Source organism: Pygoscelis adeliae, unplaced genomic scaffold, assembly GCF_000699105.1.
Source record: "Pygoscelis adeliae isolate BGI_AS28 unplaced genomic scaffold, ASM69910v1 Scaffold27, whole genome shotgun sequence".
Lineage (NCBI taxonomy): Eukaryota > Metazoa > Chordata > Aves > Sphenisciformes > Spheniscidae > Pygoscelis > Pygoscelis adeliae.
Genome location: NW_008825410.1, coordinates 5016930 through 5032566, shown reverse-complemented (window position 1 = coordinate 5032566; position 15637 = coordinate 5016930). Strand labels below are relative to the sequence as shown.

The following is a 15637-nucleotide window of genomic DNA, read 5'->3' as shown; positions in this document are numbered from 1 at the left end:
TGAACTTAACAGCTGGTTTTCCTACATTAAAGCTACTGTTAAAGTGGTATTCTTGGAATTAAGTTTCATAGACGTCGGATGATTTAGGTTTTTTATTATTTCTTCACAGAACTTGACCTTTAAAAAAGGAGTCTTTTTGTACTAGATGTGAATTGTAAATATGAATGGAGGATTTTTAAGACCAGATAAAAGTAAGAATAATTTTAAATACGCTATTTTGTGGGGTTTTTTTGAAGCTCTTTTGTAAACTATGAATGTATTGTGTGTGTTCTATTAAAAACACAGGTTGATTAAATCTTCAGATTGTAGTGTACAAGGCTTGAGTTACAACTCTGTTTATTAATAAGCTGTCCTCACTAATGGTGCTTTTGAATATCTCAAAAATCCCAGTACAGCAAAAGCCAAAATACTGCAAATGAAACCTGTGAGTCCGTAGAACGTAGGTATGATAGGCAATGCTACTCACACTTCTAGTACTGTTGACTTTGGTGGTGTTCTCCATATGCTTGCACCTCAGAAGCTTGCTTTTTTGGGTGCTCGTTTATGGTAGTCCGATAGCTGTATGTGAGTAGGGTGTAAAACCAAAGAACTGCCTGGTAAATACTTTCTACATTCTGTACGGTCTCTGGCACTTCAAAGTGGAATTGCATTAGTGTTAAGAACTACTTATTTTCTTCATGTACTAACCATTTGAACAATTCAGAACTAGTTTGTTAGATGTATACGTGTGAGAGTATTCAAAAATAGGAGCCTAACCTTACGCTCCAAATGTTGCTTGACTTTTTCCCAAAGGTGTGCTGGTGACATAGGAGTGCAGATCCCTACAGCCTCTGGAATTGTGGAGGTGTATACAGACTACTCAGGAAACTTCATTTTCCAGACTTGTTAAAGCTTGCGGTTTCTGAAGTAGCTTAACCTGGAAGTGAGTGTGTCCTGCAGTTGTCCTTTGCAGCACCAGTGAGCATTTCAAATAAAACTAGCGGAAAATTTCTGTGTAAAAGCTAGCAAAAATTTTACTGGCCATGAGTAACATAATTAAACTAATTTACAAAAAAAAAAATTGGTCGTTTCACATCCAAAAAAACCACAAAGATTTTTGGAGTTGAGGTGGGATAGAAAAAGCAGCTATGACACACATTTTGCATTTAAGCATACTATTTTTACTAGTTTTCACTTTAGATATTGCTTCATATCTGATTGCTGATGTGTTTCAAAGATGTATAGAAGTCTTCCACCACCGTTCATCGCTGTGAGTGACACATCTGTTCCATTTGACTTTTTTTTTTCCATAAAGCAATGTGCAGATCATCTTCTAGCACTTATTTAGCTGCCTTAACCCACGGTTTACTTAAGTGTTTGCAAGAGCCATGTTAGATGCCTTTCTCATTGCAGCTTGCTCTGGTTTTACCTTGCAAACTGCAGCAAGTGCCCCAGATGCTGAGTGCTGTCACACAAGCTATGCCAAAGCTTCAGGGGGGGAGAGGGATCCATCACGTGCGTTGCAGTTCTGGCCAGGGCAGGACCCGGATGGTTTACAGCTATTCCAAAACTTCATCTTGTGGAAAGCAAGTTGCTGGAGTCAGAGGGGATGGCATACTCCTCGGTCTCCTCCCAGCACAGGACTGGGATCAGCTGAAGCAGTGCATACAGACCTGAGAGCCAAGAAATTTCCCTAGGTCCCATAGCGGAAGACTGGAATTGGTGGTTTTGCACAACTCGGGTGGCTTCAGGACATGCTGTTCGACAAACCTCCCCCCCACCCCCTGATACCCTACTGCTGGTTTTGATGCTTGCATGATGTGAAGTCAGTACTTGTATGAGTCACTCTTGTCTCTGGGGGGAAGGAGGGAGGGGGAGATGTCTGTAATATTCCTGCAGTCCCTGTGCACCATCAGAGCACAGTGTGTGGGTAGAGAAGTGTTTGTATCTCTTAGAGCCTGTCTTGACTGCTGCGAAGGGAGAAGGCAGAGCCTTGGATTATTTTTTTTGCTCCCCTCTCCACCTCACTTCCTCACCAGCTAGCTGACAGCCCTGAGGTGGCAGGGTTGAGGGTGGTATCTGTGGGAGGTAAGAGGCCACAATGACCTGGTGGGCCTGCAGGAGAGTATGCCAGCTGCTGAGCAGAGCTGCCCTGTTCTGCAGCCTGGCTCCATGACAACATGGCTGCATACAGCCCTTGGACTGAAGCATCTTGGGATGCAGCAGTAATGTAGTCCTGTGCAAATCAAAGACAGCAGCCTGAAATACTCAAATTTTTTTTTTTTTTGTCCCAACGCTCCCACATCCAGGGGGAGATGATACTTTGCGTATACAAACCCCACATGCGTAGGACGATCTTAAACTTGAACAGCCAGCTGCTGTAATAAATAAAACGTAGCAAATGATCCCAAAGAGAAAGGGGAAATGGGAGTCAAAAGGCCGAGGTGTTCTGGCCCAAAGCAGATGTTGGCAGTATCTAGGGTGGACGTGCTGGAAGAGTGAGTCTTGGATGATGTCAGTGAAATATGTAGGTCCAGCTGTGGGGGATGGAGCAAACCCCCCGGCAGAACACTAAGGAAGCCCAGCTGCTCTTTGCTGTCTGTAGGGAACATAGCTGTGCCCTGCCCCTGCTGCCTTACACCTCGGTCCTGAAGAACTTGGCAGGTAAGGAAAGCGGAGCAATGAGTGTATCAGCGATCAGGGCCTGTAGCTTGTGGGTGTTACACTTCCACTACCACACCAAGGAAAAAAATTTTCTCTGCGTCTTGCTTCTCTTGATGCTCTTGGATCAATTTTAAGGCAGGTCCAAGTAAGAGCAAATTGCAACAGTCAAATCTAGAACTGATGGGAATTCATAGAATCGTAGAATCATTAAGGTTGGAAAAGGCCTCTAAGATCATCGAGTCCAACCGTCAACCCAATACCACCATGCCCACTAAACCATGTCCCTAAGCGCTGAATCTATACGTCTTTTAAATACCTCCAGGGATGGTGACTCAACCACTTCCCTGGGCAGCCTGTTCCAATGTTTAACTACTCTTTCAGTAAAGAAATTTTTCCTCACATCCAATCTAAACCTCCCCTGGCACAACTTGAGGCCATTTCCTCTCGTCCTATCGCCAGTTACTTGGGAGAAGAGACCAACACCCACCTCGCTACAACCTCCTTTCAGGTAGTTGTAGAGAGCGATGAGGTCTCCCCTCAGCCTCCTTTTCTCCAGGCTAAACAACCCCAGCTCCCTCAGCCGCTCCTCATAAGACTTGTTCTCCAGACCCCTCACCAGCCTCGTTGCCCTTCTCTGGACACGCTCTAACACCTCAACGTATGTGGGCTTTTGCCTTTCTCGTTTCCTCTCTGCATGCAATTAGTAATAAAAAATAAATAAATAAAGTAATCATGCAATTACTATGATAAAGACTTACAAAGGAAGGAGGCTCCAATATTCAGGGAGAAAATCCTTTTTTTTTTTTTTTTTTTAAATACTCCAGCAAGACGGAGAGACAGCATCTGCAGACCTCTGCCTTTCCCATTAGCATCTCTGCTTGTTCTCATTTCCTTGTTGCAGTGGATGGAGAATGTCTACCTCTTCCCATGTCTTCCTGTCCCCTCCCATCCTACCCAAGCTGACAGACATGGTAGGTAACCGGGCAGGTTCCCAGCTGTGTTAGCTGTCTCTGCCTGTGGGTGTTAAAGTCCATTTATTGCTCGCACCAACTCAGCCCAAAGGCCTTTCCCTTCACAAGGGTACATTCACTCTTTTTTTTTTATCTAATATGAGGTGAAAGTCCCACTGAACATGAAACCTTCTGTAGATCCTCTGCAAGCTAACAAATTGTTAGAATAAATTTATTCATAGGCTTTGGTTTAACTCATGCAAAAGCTAGATGCTGCCCTATCTTAATTACATTTCACCTTCTGTTATTGTACAATTTTTCTCCTAGTTTGAAGCTCCTTTTCCTAAATAGAGTCTGTGAGTATCTGCTTCTTAAGAACCAAAAACCAAGAAGCAACCCCACTGTCATCTTAATAGATTTCCTTTATGATTCAGCAATGGTTTTCAGCCTTTGTGCTTTTATGGATCCTATTAAAAATATAAAAAATTCCAGTAACAATAAAAATGCCAGTATAACACCAGTAAGCCTCGTGGCTTCTTTTTTAAGACTTGCTCTTTTTCAGGCGTCACTTGTGAATTTCTTGATGTAACCTGTAGGTTCAAGGGCCTTGTACAGAGCCTGAAAAATACTGCAGTGAAAAACATAATAGACCAGTAGGTGATTGCTTTCCTTGAAAGGGAATAGGTCAAGTACCCACCTGTTAACTGTTGCAAATGAGTGATATACAAGAGTAATTAGGGCTGCCCACACAAAATGAGAAGATGCTGTTTTTGTTGTGAGTCTGCTGGAACCTGTGTTTTCCTCACCCTAGATGTGAGAGCCCAGGACTCTGGTGTATCAAGTAGCTTTCCTGCTGCTCTGAACTTAATGGTCATACCACGTTCCAAATATTCAACATATTGTGCTACATGATTTTGTGGGCTGCTTTTAACTCTGGATTTCATTGATTTGAGAAAAACGTTTGTTAACTTCAGAACTGAGCTGCCACACTTGCTGGAATCAGTGTGCCTGCTGTCACTGCAGTAAGCGATCTAAAAAGGATGCGTATTTTCAAGAGGACTTTTTTCAGGAGCAAAGTTAGCAAGGATTGCAATTAAGCTGTTGAAAAACGAGTAGTCTTAATTTAAAAAGCAGTTTCAAATTCCTGTGCACTTTGTAGCATGAACTTCTGAAATGTATTTTCTCTGCACGGTGGTACAATCTCATGTGAAACTTGGGATGCGTTGTCTCAAACTTCTGCAAAGAGAGCCAAAAGTAAAATATATGTGTTTTGTTAGGTTTTTTTAACTGTGGCAGGACTTCTATTCAAACATATTTGCTATAATTGGCTATAACTGCTATTTAAATAAAACTAAGCTTAAACAAGACATATTGCTGTAGTGTAAATGCATTTTTTTCAGGTTTTTAATTTTAATCGCTTGATTGAATTAATCTCTAGCAGAGCTTTCTCGTTTTCCTTTTGAAAACATATATCAGTAAGTGATGGAATTTTGGAGTGGGAGGATAGCAGGGCAAAGGTACCTAAATATGAAGCAAGGTGTTTGACAAACAGCTCTGAAAATTCATAGCTGAGGTACTAAACATGTCTTGTCATCTTGTCCAAGTTATTTCAGCAGTAGCTCATCAGGCCAAAGAAGTGGTTGTTTTAAGTCGAGGTTGTTCTAAGACTTCAGCACAAGAGTGGATCCCCAGACTGGGATTCCTGGGTGAGACCATCAGCCTCGTGCACCTTCTTATGCTGCTCCAGGAACCTGGGCTGGGGAAGATGCTCTGCAACTGCTCTGCCTGCCAGAGAGGCTTCCTGGCTTGGAGTACAGCTGCCTTTCGCAGACCCTTTCCCCATGCCCTCTAACGTAGCCTGGGCAGCAGAAATGAGAGAACCTTTAAGGCCAAGGCCACATGTCTTCAGGGTCCAGGCTTTGTTGCGGCTGGTGTAACAGGTAGTCCCCAGGGCATCTTGCCAGGAAACCCCTCTAATTTGTGGAAAAGGATAGGCATGGTGCAGAAGTAGCTTGTGGCCCGCAAAGCCATCTGCTCCTACCACTGTCTGTGTTGATAGCAAGTTTAGCACCGCATCCCTAAGTGAATCATGAAATTTCACCCATTATGCTTCACAGGTACCTATTTGATTTTCTAAAAGTCCTTTCTACCAAGGGAATTGGAGCGGTGGCTCTAGAAAATACGCTTGGTGAGGTTCCTAGTTGAAAAGAGATTTTTAAGAAATTCCACCCACCTTACTGCAGTCTTAACATGGCAATAACAAAAATTAATTTCACAAGCAGCCTTCAAAGTAGACAGCACTGTTTTATATATAAGCATACCCATTTAAAAGAATACGAAATGTGTTTTGCTTGGCTTTGGTACTGCAGGTAACATAAGAATCACCTGAGTTATCTTGCATACTGCATGCTGTGATCCCAGGGTTTTTGTGGTCAGTGTGAATATAACGACAAAATAATTTCAGCCCAATTTTAATATTCATTTAATGGCCAGAAAGATGAACTTAAAGGTCAAATATTAAAGGTTGTTTCATTCACATTAGCTACTAATGATTGCTACTTGCAACCCTTTTTCTTTAGTTAACTACCCACTCAGATGGGAGTATCTGATTGAATGGTCCAAAGCCAAAGTTAAAATCCTTCTTGCTCACACTGAACATCTTGGCATTAGCGTAACTCAGCCATTTCTGGGAGAAACTTGAGTCTGCAGATACACTGTTTTACATTGCCATTTAAGGCAATTTGGAATTGATTTTTAATTATTTTGTCTCTCCTATACTGCATCCACATGTGTGTGGGTAGAGGATGTTAATGTGCCTGTATAATTTTGTTTTAACTACGTAGAATTGGAACTGTCACTGTTTTGCTGCACTGCATTGGCTGATACTGTACTACAGCAGTGGACCCAAAGGTCCTTTTGTCTTAGTAAACATCTAAGGCAACTCATCATCAGCATCCTTGGAGTAGACATCCAGTTCCTACTGGATGAGTGCTGCTAGATTTCCTAACCTCTCTACTTTGAAAGCTCTCTAAAATGATGCATATTGTGCTCTGTCAGCTGATGGCTAGAAGTCTCTGTAGTGCTAGTACGGTAGCACAAGGCTGCCTGGGAATTCGGGCTGGCTTTGAGCAATAATGGCAATCTCCTCTCCTTTCACTCTTCCCTTAAGTAATTTTGTAACCTCAAGAGAAGAACTGGCCACTTGGGTTATTAGACCAGTTGTTGAAAAGCAGTAAAACTGCTTGCTGCAGGTTGTGAGTGTGTGTATGCACACACACACACATTGGGTTATGTGTTTAGGTTTTTTTCCCAGGGCCTAATGTGAAGAGGGGAAAAAAAAAAAGTGAAGAGCAATTTCGATTTAGAACATATGCTCAGCAAAGCAGGAAGAATACCTTATTTTTGTATTGCGGAATGTTAATTTCGCAAATCCCAGGACATGTTGAAATTATCTGAACTTTAAAATGAAGTGTATAGTGTTCAGAGAAGTGGATGTCAAATAAAAAAATACGTAGCATGATACTGCTAAAAATTGGTATTTATAGATTTCCTAAAGCTGTTAAATTTTGGAAGGAAAGATGAGGATTCTGGTATCTCTATTATACATGTTTGCAAGGTGGTTAGCACTCCTATAGTACTCACTGGAATTGTATTTATGACTAAATACGGTAGAATAGGTTTTAAATTTATTGGGCTGGTTCCTTTAAAATATTGGTTAACTGTTGAATACTGGTATTTTTCTTAGCAGTTCCTTTGTAAATGTGAGAAAAGAATTAAATTGCAAACAAAAAAACCCCAGAGGTTATATCCCTGTGTGAAATACCTATTTTCTTAACTTCTTTTTAGAATGGGTTTCAGGGCAGTGATATGGACTGATAGTGTTGAGGAAACTTTTAAGTAAATGCTGTCATTTTTAGTGTGATTAGCTGTACCTTTTATTTTCAGTTTAATTTAGCATACATATATGTGTACATGTATGCATAACCTACACGAACCCTTCCTCTGCTAACCATATATTAATCTTAGGCACAACATAATAGAGCATATTTTGCCCTTTCAGAAGTTGACCATTGGTCTTGTGTATGTACTTTTTCATTTGCTTCCCAGCGAATTTCCCCAGCACATCCTGTCAATGCAGCTTCTGTATATAAGTTTAGCGTCTGTATGACACGGTTATTTAGAAATTCCTTCCTTCTCCTTCCCCTTTAAACATTGCTTGTATGCAATAGATCACTTTCCAAACATACAGCTGTTTGTTTAAACCCGTATAATACTTCAAAATGCTCACTTAATGTATAGACTAAATGGCCTACAAAATATTCATGTTGATGTCTGCGCCAAGGAAGCAGAGAGCGCTGCTGGAATGTTTTCAGTTCTACGTATCTGCTTGTTAACGGGAAAGTGGATGTATTTGTCAAACTAAGAATGCCAGCAGCCCTTCGTGATAGTGTTACTTTTAAACAGATGTGTGTTTTGCAGCATGAGTATAAGAAACAGAAGAGGTAAAATGAAAGAATCTGAGGGATTCTGTGCTGTGGGAGAGAGCTTAAGCAGAGTGATATTTACAGCTATAAATATCTAAAATGGTTTTATGCCAGAGTGTAAGCAGTAACCCCTTTCTGCTGTCAAATGGACAAACTAGTAAATAATACGAGCATTTGTCAAAGTCCAGTACTTTCTGACTGGGCTCTTTTAGGTAGGCCACACGTGGAGGGTATAATGTTTCATATCAGATGTACTTGTTTGAAGATATTTAAAATTACATGGGATTTTTGATTTAGCACAGTGACACAAAATATACTGAAATCACAATACCAATGTAACTTGCACTTAGCAAATAGGAAATATAGCAATGGCAATAACAGTTCAGTGTCACCACCAACGTGATCCCTGTTGCTGATCTCTAGAATATGTTCACCATCATGGTGCTGGCAATACCAGCCACCGAGAAGGAATACATGGGTTGAAACTAGCTCCAGTCCATTGCTCTGTTTGAATGTATTTATTTCTTTTGTTAGTCATTCAGTTTTTATACTCTATGCTGGGCTTAGCCACTTACACACCCCCTCCCCATGCTGGTCTGGGAGACATTCTCACTCTTCTAATGAACTGGGAGAAAGATTTTTAATGAATGGGGAGAAAGATTTGATCCACTCAACTGATATAGCCACCCTCGGGTCCCGTTTGTGTTGAGATAAAGTCAGATCTGTTTGCAGCAGCTGTGTCAGTCACACCTTACGTTATTCCCTGAGCTTCAGGGCATGTTGCCCTTGCCCATCTCTTAGCCTTCTTCCGTCATTTACAGGCCAGTCACAGCATTTTACATTGAGATTTATCTCTAAAGAGAACAGATAATTCACCAATTTGTTTGATCAGTCATTTCTGCTGTGGTTCTTTGGTTTTCAATATTCTGATTTGTGAACCTGAAGAGTTCTTCAGCAGAGTGCCCTCCCCTTCAGGCCCCCCCTAGGCAGGCAATTATACAACCTAAACAAACTTGCTTCTTCAAGTCACTTTCACACATTCCCAAAGCCTGCACCAGGGACCTCCTAGCTACCGTGGTAGTCGTGGGACTGTAATAAGCACCACTGGGAATCAGAGCTGCAAGGTGACCCAAGAAGTATAAAGGTATGCTCCAGTGCTCTTCCCAGTCATGGGAAGCAATATAAGCTGGATGAGCAGCGTATCAAAACTCTGGTTGCTGTCGCTTTGTGTTTTTTGTATAAAATGAGGCTGTAAGAAAGATGAATGTTGCAAGTCTAACTATAACTGTACTTTCCAAATATGATTGTGAATTTGTGGAAGAGCCAATAACTTCTGATTTACATAATTGACTTCCAGTGTAGGGGAATAGAAAGTAATTTTTTAAAATTCACAATTTTAGTCTGATTAGAAATTTTTTTCTCATGAAATCTTAACAGCCCTAAAATTAATCCCTTGCCAAGAATTAAGATCACCATGGCTGTTATGATAATTTAAACTGAAGCAAGTTTTGGTCGTTCAGTCAGTTGTTATGCTCTGCATATATATGCAGTCATCACAGCTGAAATATAGACAGTACAGTAGCCTGGTTCAAAAATATTAATTGAAAAATTAATTGACTTGGATGAGAAGGCTTCTTCTGCGTGACTGAGATTGGATGAAGGAGTAAGCAAAGGATAATGACAAATGGCTGTGTGTCAAGCTGGGAATGCTTTACAGTGTTAGGATGAAGGGAACTGTAGTGGGCCCTATTTTATTTAAAGTCTTTATTCTTTATCTAGAAGAACACCTAGATCACAGGTTAATTAATTTTTTTAGTTATTCCAAATGAGGAAGTATAAACATTGTTTTGAATAGAAAAAACTCAAAAACTTGGAAATTATAATAAATATTTTTGGAGGATAAGAAAGTTTCATTATAGACAAGTTGGGGGGCGATTAATCCTAGTGCCATAGTGAGGAGAAAACAAAAGTCACAGCAACTGGCATGTAGAGATGTTAATGAAAGCATGCTTTTTAGGGTCAGGAGAAATCAACAGTAACCTCCTCCCTCCACCCAGACAGAAATGCCAACTGTGGCTGTAGAGGTTTTTGGATGTTCAAGAGTGGTTGTAAACCCTGCATAGTGCCTGTGCAAAAGTCCTCACTGCTCCCAATCAAGCCCTTCCCTGGCATTGTCACAAGCATCCTATCCTTATGGAGGCAGGAGATTTTACTGCCGCGGTGCCGGTATGCAGTGGTAGAGGTACCGTAGTCAGGAAGTTATTTGGAATTCAGTTTGGGATTTGGGACTGACACAGAATAAAGGTCTACCTCAAGTGTTCATCTCAAATACTGACCTAAAGCTTGTCTAAGTCAGGAGAGGGACAGGCAGACTTCCAAAGTGACCATAGGGGTGCAGTTATTTGAGGACTCTCGGGGTGTGGTTCGGTGGTACAGCTGAGCTGACCTAATTGCCCATGAAGCAGCAGGGGTGGTCCCGATTCCCTTCTTTTCCTCCACCAGTGTTGCACTTGGCCAGAAGACTTCATGCCTCTCCGCCCCCACACCTGCCCGTTCTGCTGATTTTGGCACTTGGGGCTGCATTGCTTCAGCAGTTCAACCTGATAACCTGGCACCAAGCCATTCGTTTTGTTAGGCTGGTGCTGTGCTGGGTTAGTAAATGGAACTGACAAGGTGACAGGTCCAAGGAGCAGCAGAGCAGCACAGGAGAAGGAGCAGGAGTCCACAGCCAGGCCATGGAGATGGGAGGGGAAGGGGATGCTCCTGGTTTTGCCCTAGAGTAGCTGAGCAGTAGTGCTGAGCTCCTCATCACCCTGCAGAGCTTTCTGCATGGGCTGGCTGGGCTGGAGGAATGAGGTTGTTACCATGTGCAGCTTCACCTATGCTTAATTTTCCTGTCTGCCAGCTGGGGATAACCTCTTCAAGGAATGAAGTGAATATACATTGACTATGTAGTTATTTGAAAAAAAGAGAATGTGCAAGTGTCTAGATAAAATTTTATTGCGAGTATTTGCCTCTGTACCTGTATTAGCTTATGTCAGTGGAGTACTGAGATGAAAGTGGAAGTCTGCACTGCAGACTGCAATGGAAATGTAGAGTCACTTGAGTTGGGTTTGTTTGAATTGTTACAGTGGTTTGTTTAAAACAAAACAAAAAAAAAGACAAGTAAAAATACACTCTTCCAAAGTGACATCTAGCTTTGCTTTCACAACAGGTTTTGGAAATGAGTAGAGATTAAACCTAAGATTAAAGCTACTTGGAAATGAGGAAAAAAAAAAAGTGCTTGCCTTCTCCCTGCCCTATTACACATATACTGGTTCACTTAAACATAGAATACATCTGCTTTAAATTGTTTTCATCAGATGCATACAGTTATTAATGGAGTTAGGAAAAAGTTGTTCCGAGAAAATGTAACACATCCATTCATGGCTAAGCAAATCCAAGCTTTCCCTTTCTGCCCTCCCCCAAACTAGACTGGTGATGCAGTAGGTATAAAGTTGGCTTAAAATCCCTGTGAGCTGTGCAGTGGCTGAGCTCAATGTGGTGTTACCCTCAGAGCTGATGTTGCAAAATCAGCCGTGGTCTTGTTTGAATCAGTGGAGAACTCTAATGCTCAGCAACTGAATAGTATCAGTGCATTAACTTTTCATTCCATATTGATCTCCAAACAGAGTTTCAAAGGACTCTATTAGGAAAAAAAGAAGGTTTTAAGCAGGGATTACTTTTTCATGTCTTGTAAAGAATGCATTATGCGTGTGGCAAGCTAAAGCTTTGAAACTCAACTTCCATCTGTGCTCCATGGCAGTATCTTTATATAATTCCATGTCTAAAAGACAAGGTTTGGAAATGAAATTAGTTTGTGTCATGCACAGTTCCTGTAGAGATCAAAGGCAGACCTGTTAATGCAACTATTGCTATTCATGAGTTTCATAGCCGTGTGAGTTTCAAGTTAATTATAAATGCTTGTTTAATCACTTAACAATAGGGTATCAGTGTCTCATCTGGGCATTATGCATATAGCTCATACTTTTTTTAATTAAAGCAAATTCCTACCTTTTTTTCCAAGAAATTAATTTTGGTGGTAATGCTCTAGGCTTTAGCAGGTCAGGATATGCAAATCCTCTTTTAAATGTTGGACAGTTGTGTGATGAATGTCTTTATTTTATTATCCTTTAACTGCCCCTCCCTCCCCCTTGAGTACATGGTTGTGTAGTAGCCTGGTTGTCACTGGAGATGGCATAAATTGCTCTAGTTCTTATACTAGAGTTCCTTTTGTGACATTTTATTAAAATTTTGTGCATTATCACTAGGAGATAATGTATTTTGAGATAAACTAACGTATTTATCGTTTTAATTTCCAAATGCTTTGTTTAATAGATTTTTAAACCTGAAGAGGCAAGTAGGGCACCTGTGTGACCTTCATATCACAGACCACTGTGCTTTATTTGAATATTGAGGATTGAGTTTAATTATTTTAGTTAAGATAAACCATTTCAGTCCCCTGGAAATTAAATTCTTGTGCAGTAGAGGAACCAGCCACAGTGCCAGCAATGCCTGAGGCACTTGCAGTGGCAAGCAATGTTAGATGAGAAATGCAGATGAATCAAACTGTGCTGCAGAGAAGGGCAAAAAAGCCACAAGTGCCACCCGAGAGCAGCCTCCTCCACAACCCCGGATCCTGCTTGTCCACTGATATGAGGTGAGCAAGACGCATTTATTGGGCATCACAGAGGGGCTTCTCTATGCCAGCTAAGAGACTGGACTATGCAGCTCCCGTTGCATCAGATCTTGGCTGTTTCTGAGGAAGAACAAGGGCGAGGAATAAAAGAAAAACTCAGAAATCACAGTCAGTTGTGCATTTGGGGGAAAAAAGTTCCTTCTTGACTTCTGAGGTGTGAGAGTTAATTATAGTCATCACACTACAAGTGCTCAGAGTGTGCAGAGGACCATACTGATAGTCTTCCCCATGACCTGTAAAGCAGAAAAGCATTCAGCAAATTCAGATTGCAGTGCTAAAAAGAAGCACTGCAGACAACCATTTGGGCTGGCTTCATAAATGTCCTAGAATCAAACATTAATTCTCTTAACTCCAGAATTAAACATTAATTGTAAGCCTTAATTGAACACCTAGAACTACAATTAAAGTTATTAAAAAAAAAAAAAAAAAAGAAAAGAAATCTTCCCATAGTCTGTCAGCACGAGTGAATCTGCCATCTAGTAAGTTGTTCTCTTGTTGCTAAGAAATGACACCTGAATTTGTTTAAGTTCAGTGTATAGCTGCTGGGTCGTACTCTATCTCTGTCAGCAAGACTAAAGTTCCTCAGCTGACTTGTTTTCTTGCAGTTTCCCTTTTATGCACAGTGATACAGCCTTCTCTTGCAATAACTGAAGAGGTCGAGTCCTTCAGATGTCCAGTCCCAAGGCTGCTTCCCTGTCCCCTGGATTTTTAGTTGGCTCTTCTCTGAACCCCTCTGTTTTCTAAATCCTTCAAGCTCGGGCCTGAGAACCAAGCCCTGTTGTGTGGTCCTTACTAGAGTTCTGACCAGTGCTGCGGACAGAAGTAAGGCTCTTCCTGCTTGATGCCAGGGACTGCAGCAGCCCTGGTATAATCTTGAGAATTGCTGAACAGGCAACGAGCAGAAGATGACCTCCCGCATCCCACCCTCTGCGTGGATGGGTTCCCTGGAAGTCAGTGGCAGACGCTCACTCCAGTTGAAACCTTGGTCACCTGTGGTGGAGGGGAAGGCTGTGTAGCACCACTGGTTTTCCTGTAACATGGACAAGAGCCTGTTCTGAACAGAGGATGTCATCATCTTTGCTGTGAATCTTCTACAAACACACCTAGTTTGCCATTTGAGGTTGTACTTGTGAACTTACTTTTCAGGTGGCAACATTAATGAAGATCAGAGGACTTTTACATACACATTTCCTTTTTCTTCATATGAACTTACTTTGCTATAATTTTGAAGCATGGTTGTCAGTAGAGCCTTCTTAATGCAGTACATTAGAAAGATATGATGATATGTAAATGCTTGAGTTGGCATCTGTGGCTAGGGGATGGTGAACACTCCTTTTTCTAGGAAAATGTTTTCCTTTAGATAAATGAAAATCCTATTGTTTGGCTGAGGAGTGACCTCGCACATGGGCGAAAGGTTAAGAAGCAGAAAGGCTTATCCATTTGGCATGTCGGATTCAAAACGAGGCATGTTGCCAGTAAGCTCCATCAGAGCAGAGGATACAATTTTAAATAAAGTTCATAATGGCATTTTTTAAATGAGCAGGAAGTTTTCTTTCTCTAATCAAAACCTAGATAATTTTAAATATCTCTTTCTTTGGTAATATCCTGACATTGTGCATGGATAGGGGACCCCCAGAGGAAAAGATAAGTGATAACGGCTGCCTGTGTCAGCCTGTTCCCGAAAGAGATCATCTGTCCAGCAGACGTCAGTGGGAGTCTGCCTGACAGAGGGGTGTGTGCACAGAAACCAAATTGCAGGATTGGGATCTAAATAAGATTATGGTCTTTGACTTCCAATCTGTGTCATGACTTTTCTCTGTTTATTTCAGTATTTGAGATCTGACAGTGTGCCATCACTCAGATTGCTCAGGATTTTTCTTTCTATGTAACATTACTGTCTTAATTTAAAAAAAAAAAAGAAGCAAAACAAAACAGTGCTTTTCACTTTTCAGGAGTTTGGTTATAAAAGGCAATGCTGATGATACCAGTTCTGAAGGAAACCGTTCCCTAACTGGGAGTTCACAGCAATATGAAGAGCAGTTGTGAGTCTAAGAGGGTTTGCGACTGCAGAAATAGTTGTCTTAAGGTTACTTGTATTTCAGAGGAGGCAGTATGGTTCATAAAGCAGATAGCATGGGAAGGATTGCTCAGAGAAAGTTTAGACTTAGTAAAATCTCAAAAATCAGATTAAGAAGACAGATGGGATTCTGGATTGGAATGCTAACATGTAAGGATTTTTTTTGTCTTTTTTTATTTCACTGTCCCAAATTATAACCTTGGAGATGCTAGGGTTTTTTTATACAGCTGACAATAAATTTAGTACTAGAAAACTGGGAGGAAGTTACACTTAAGCAGCTGTTTTCACTGTAACTAGTAGTTTTGGTTTGCACTCGTTTGAAGAATGAGTAAGACTGCTGAAAGAAGAAAAAGGCATATAATGGCAGGACATGTGCTAGTGGTGCAGGCACATTACTCTGGCTCTATCTGTGTCCACCAGCGTTGCGCTGCAAGCCCAACAGGGAACCACAAGCCAGACAGCCCAGGTCTGAAAGAGTCACATTCACACCACACTGGTCAGGAGCCAGGTATATTAGGCAGGGCAATAGGCTCAGGCATAGCCTGCCCTGAATGTGGATGGCCTGTCTGGGGAGGTGTGGGAGATCACAGCTGCCCTGAGTGAATTCATCAGCCCGGGGTCTGTCACCTTAGCCATTTCTGCTTTGCTCTGTGGTGAGGAAACGTCAGCACTGTGCACCTTTATGTCCCCTTCCTTCCTCCAGGACCTCACTAGTAGCACAGAGCAAAGCTCTTTCAGAACTTTT

The 15637-nt window shown here is 41.5% G+C and overlaps 1 protein-coding gene across 1 annotated transcript in view; it reads left to right on the top strand.

Annotated features, from left to right (window-relative positions):
- Positions 1–2525: 2525 nt before the first annotated feature.
- FAM171A1 (family with sequence similarity 171, member A1) overlaps positions 2526–15637 on the top strand; it is a 53382-nt gene continuing 40270 nt past the window's right edge. The window contains exons 1-3 of the mRNA XM_009330598.1: positions 2526–2643; positions 4156–4246; positions 5711–5781. Coding sequence (XP_009328873.1) covers positions 2526–2643; positions 4156–4246; positions 5711–5781 — 280 coding nt within the window. The remainder of the gene's footprint in view (positions 2644–4155; positions 4247–5710; positions 5782–15637) is intronic.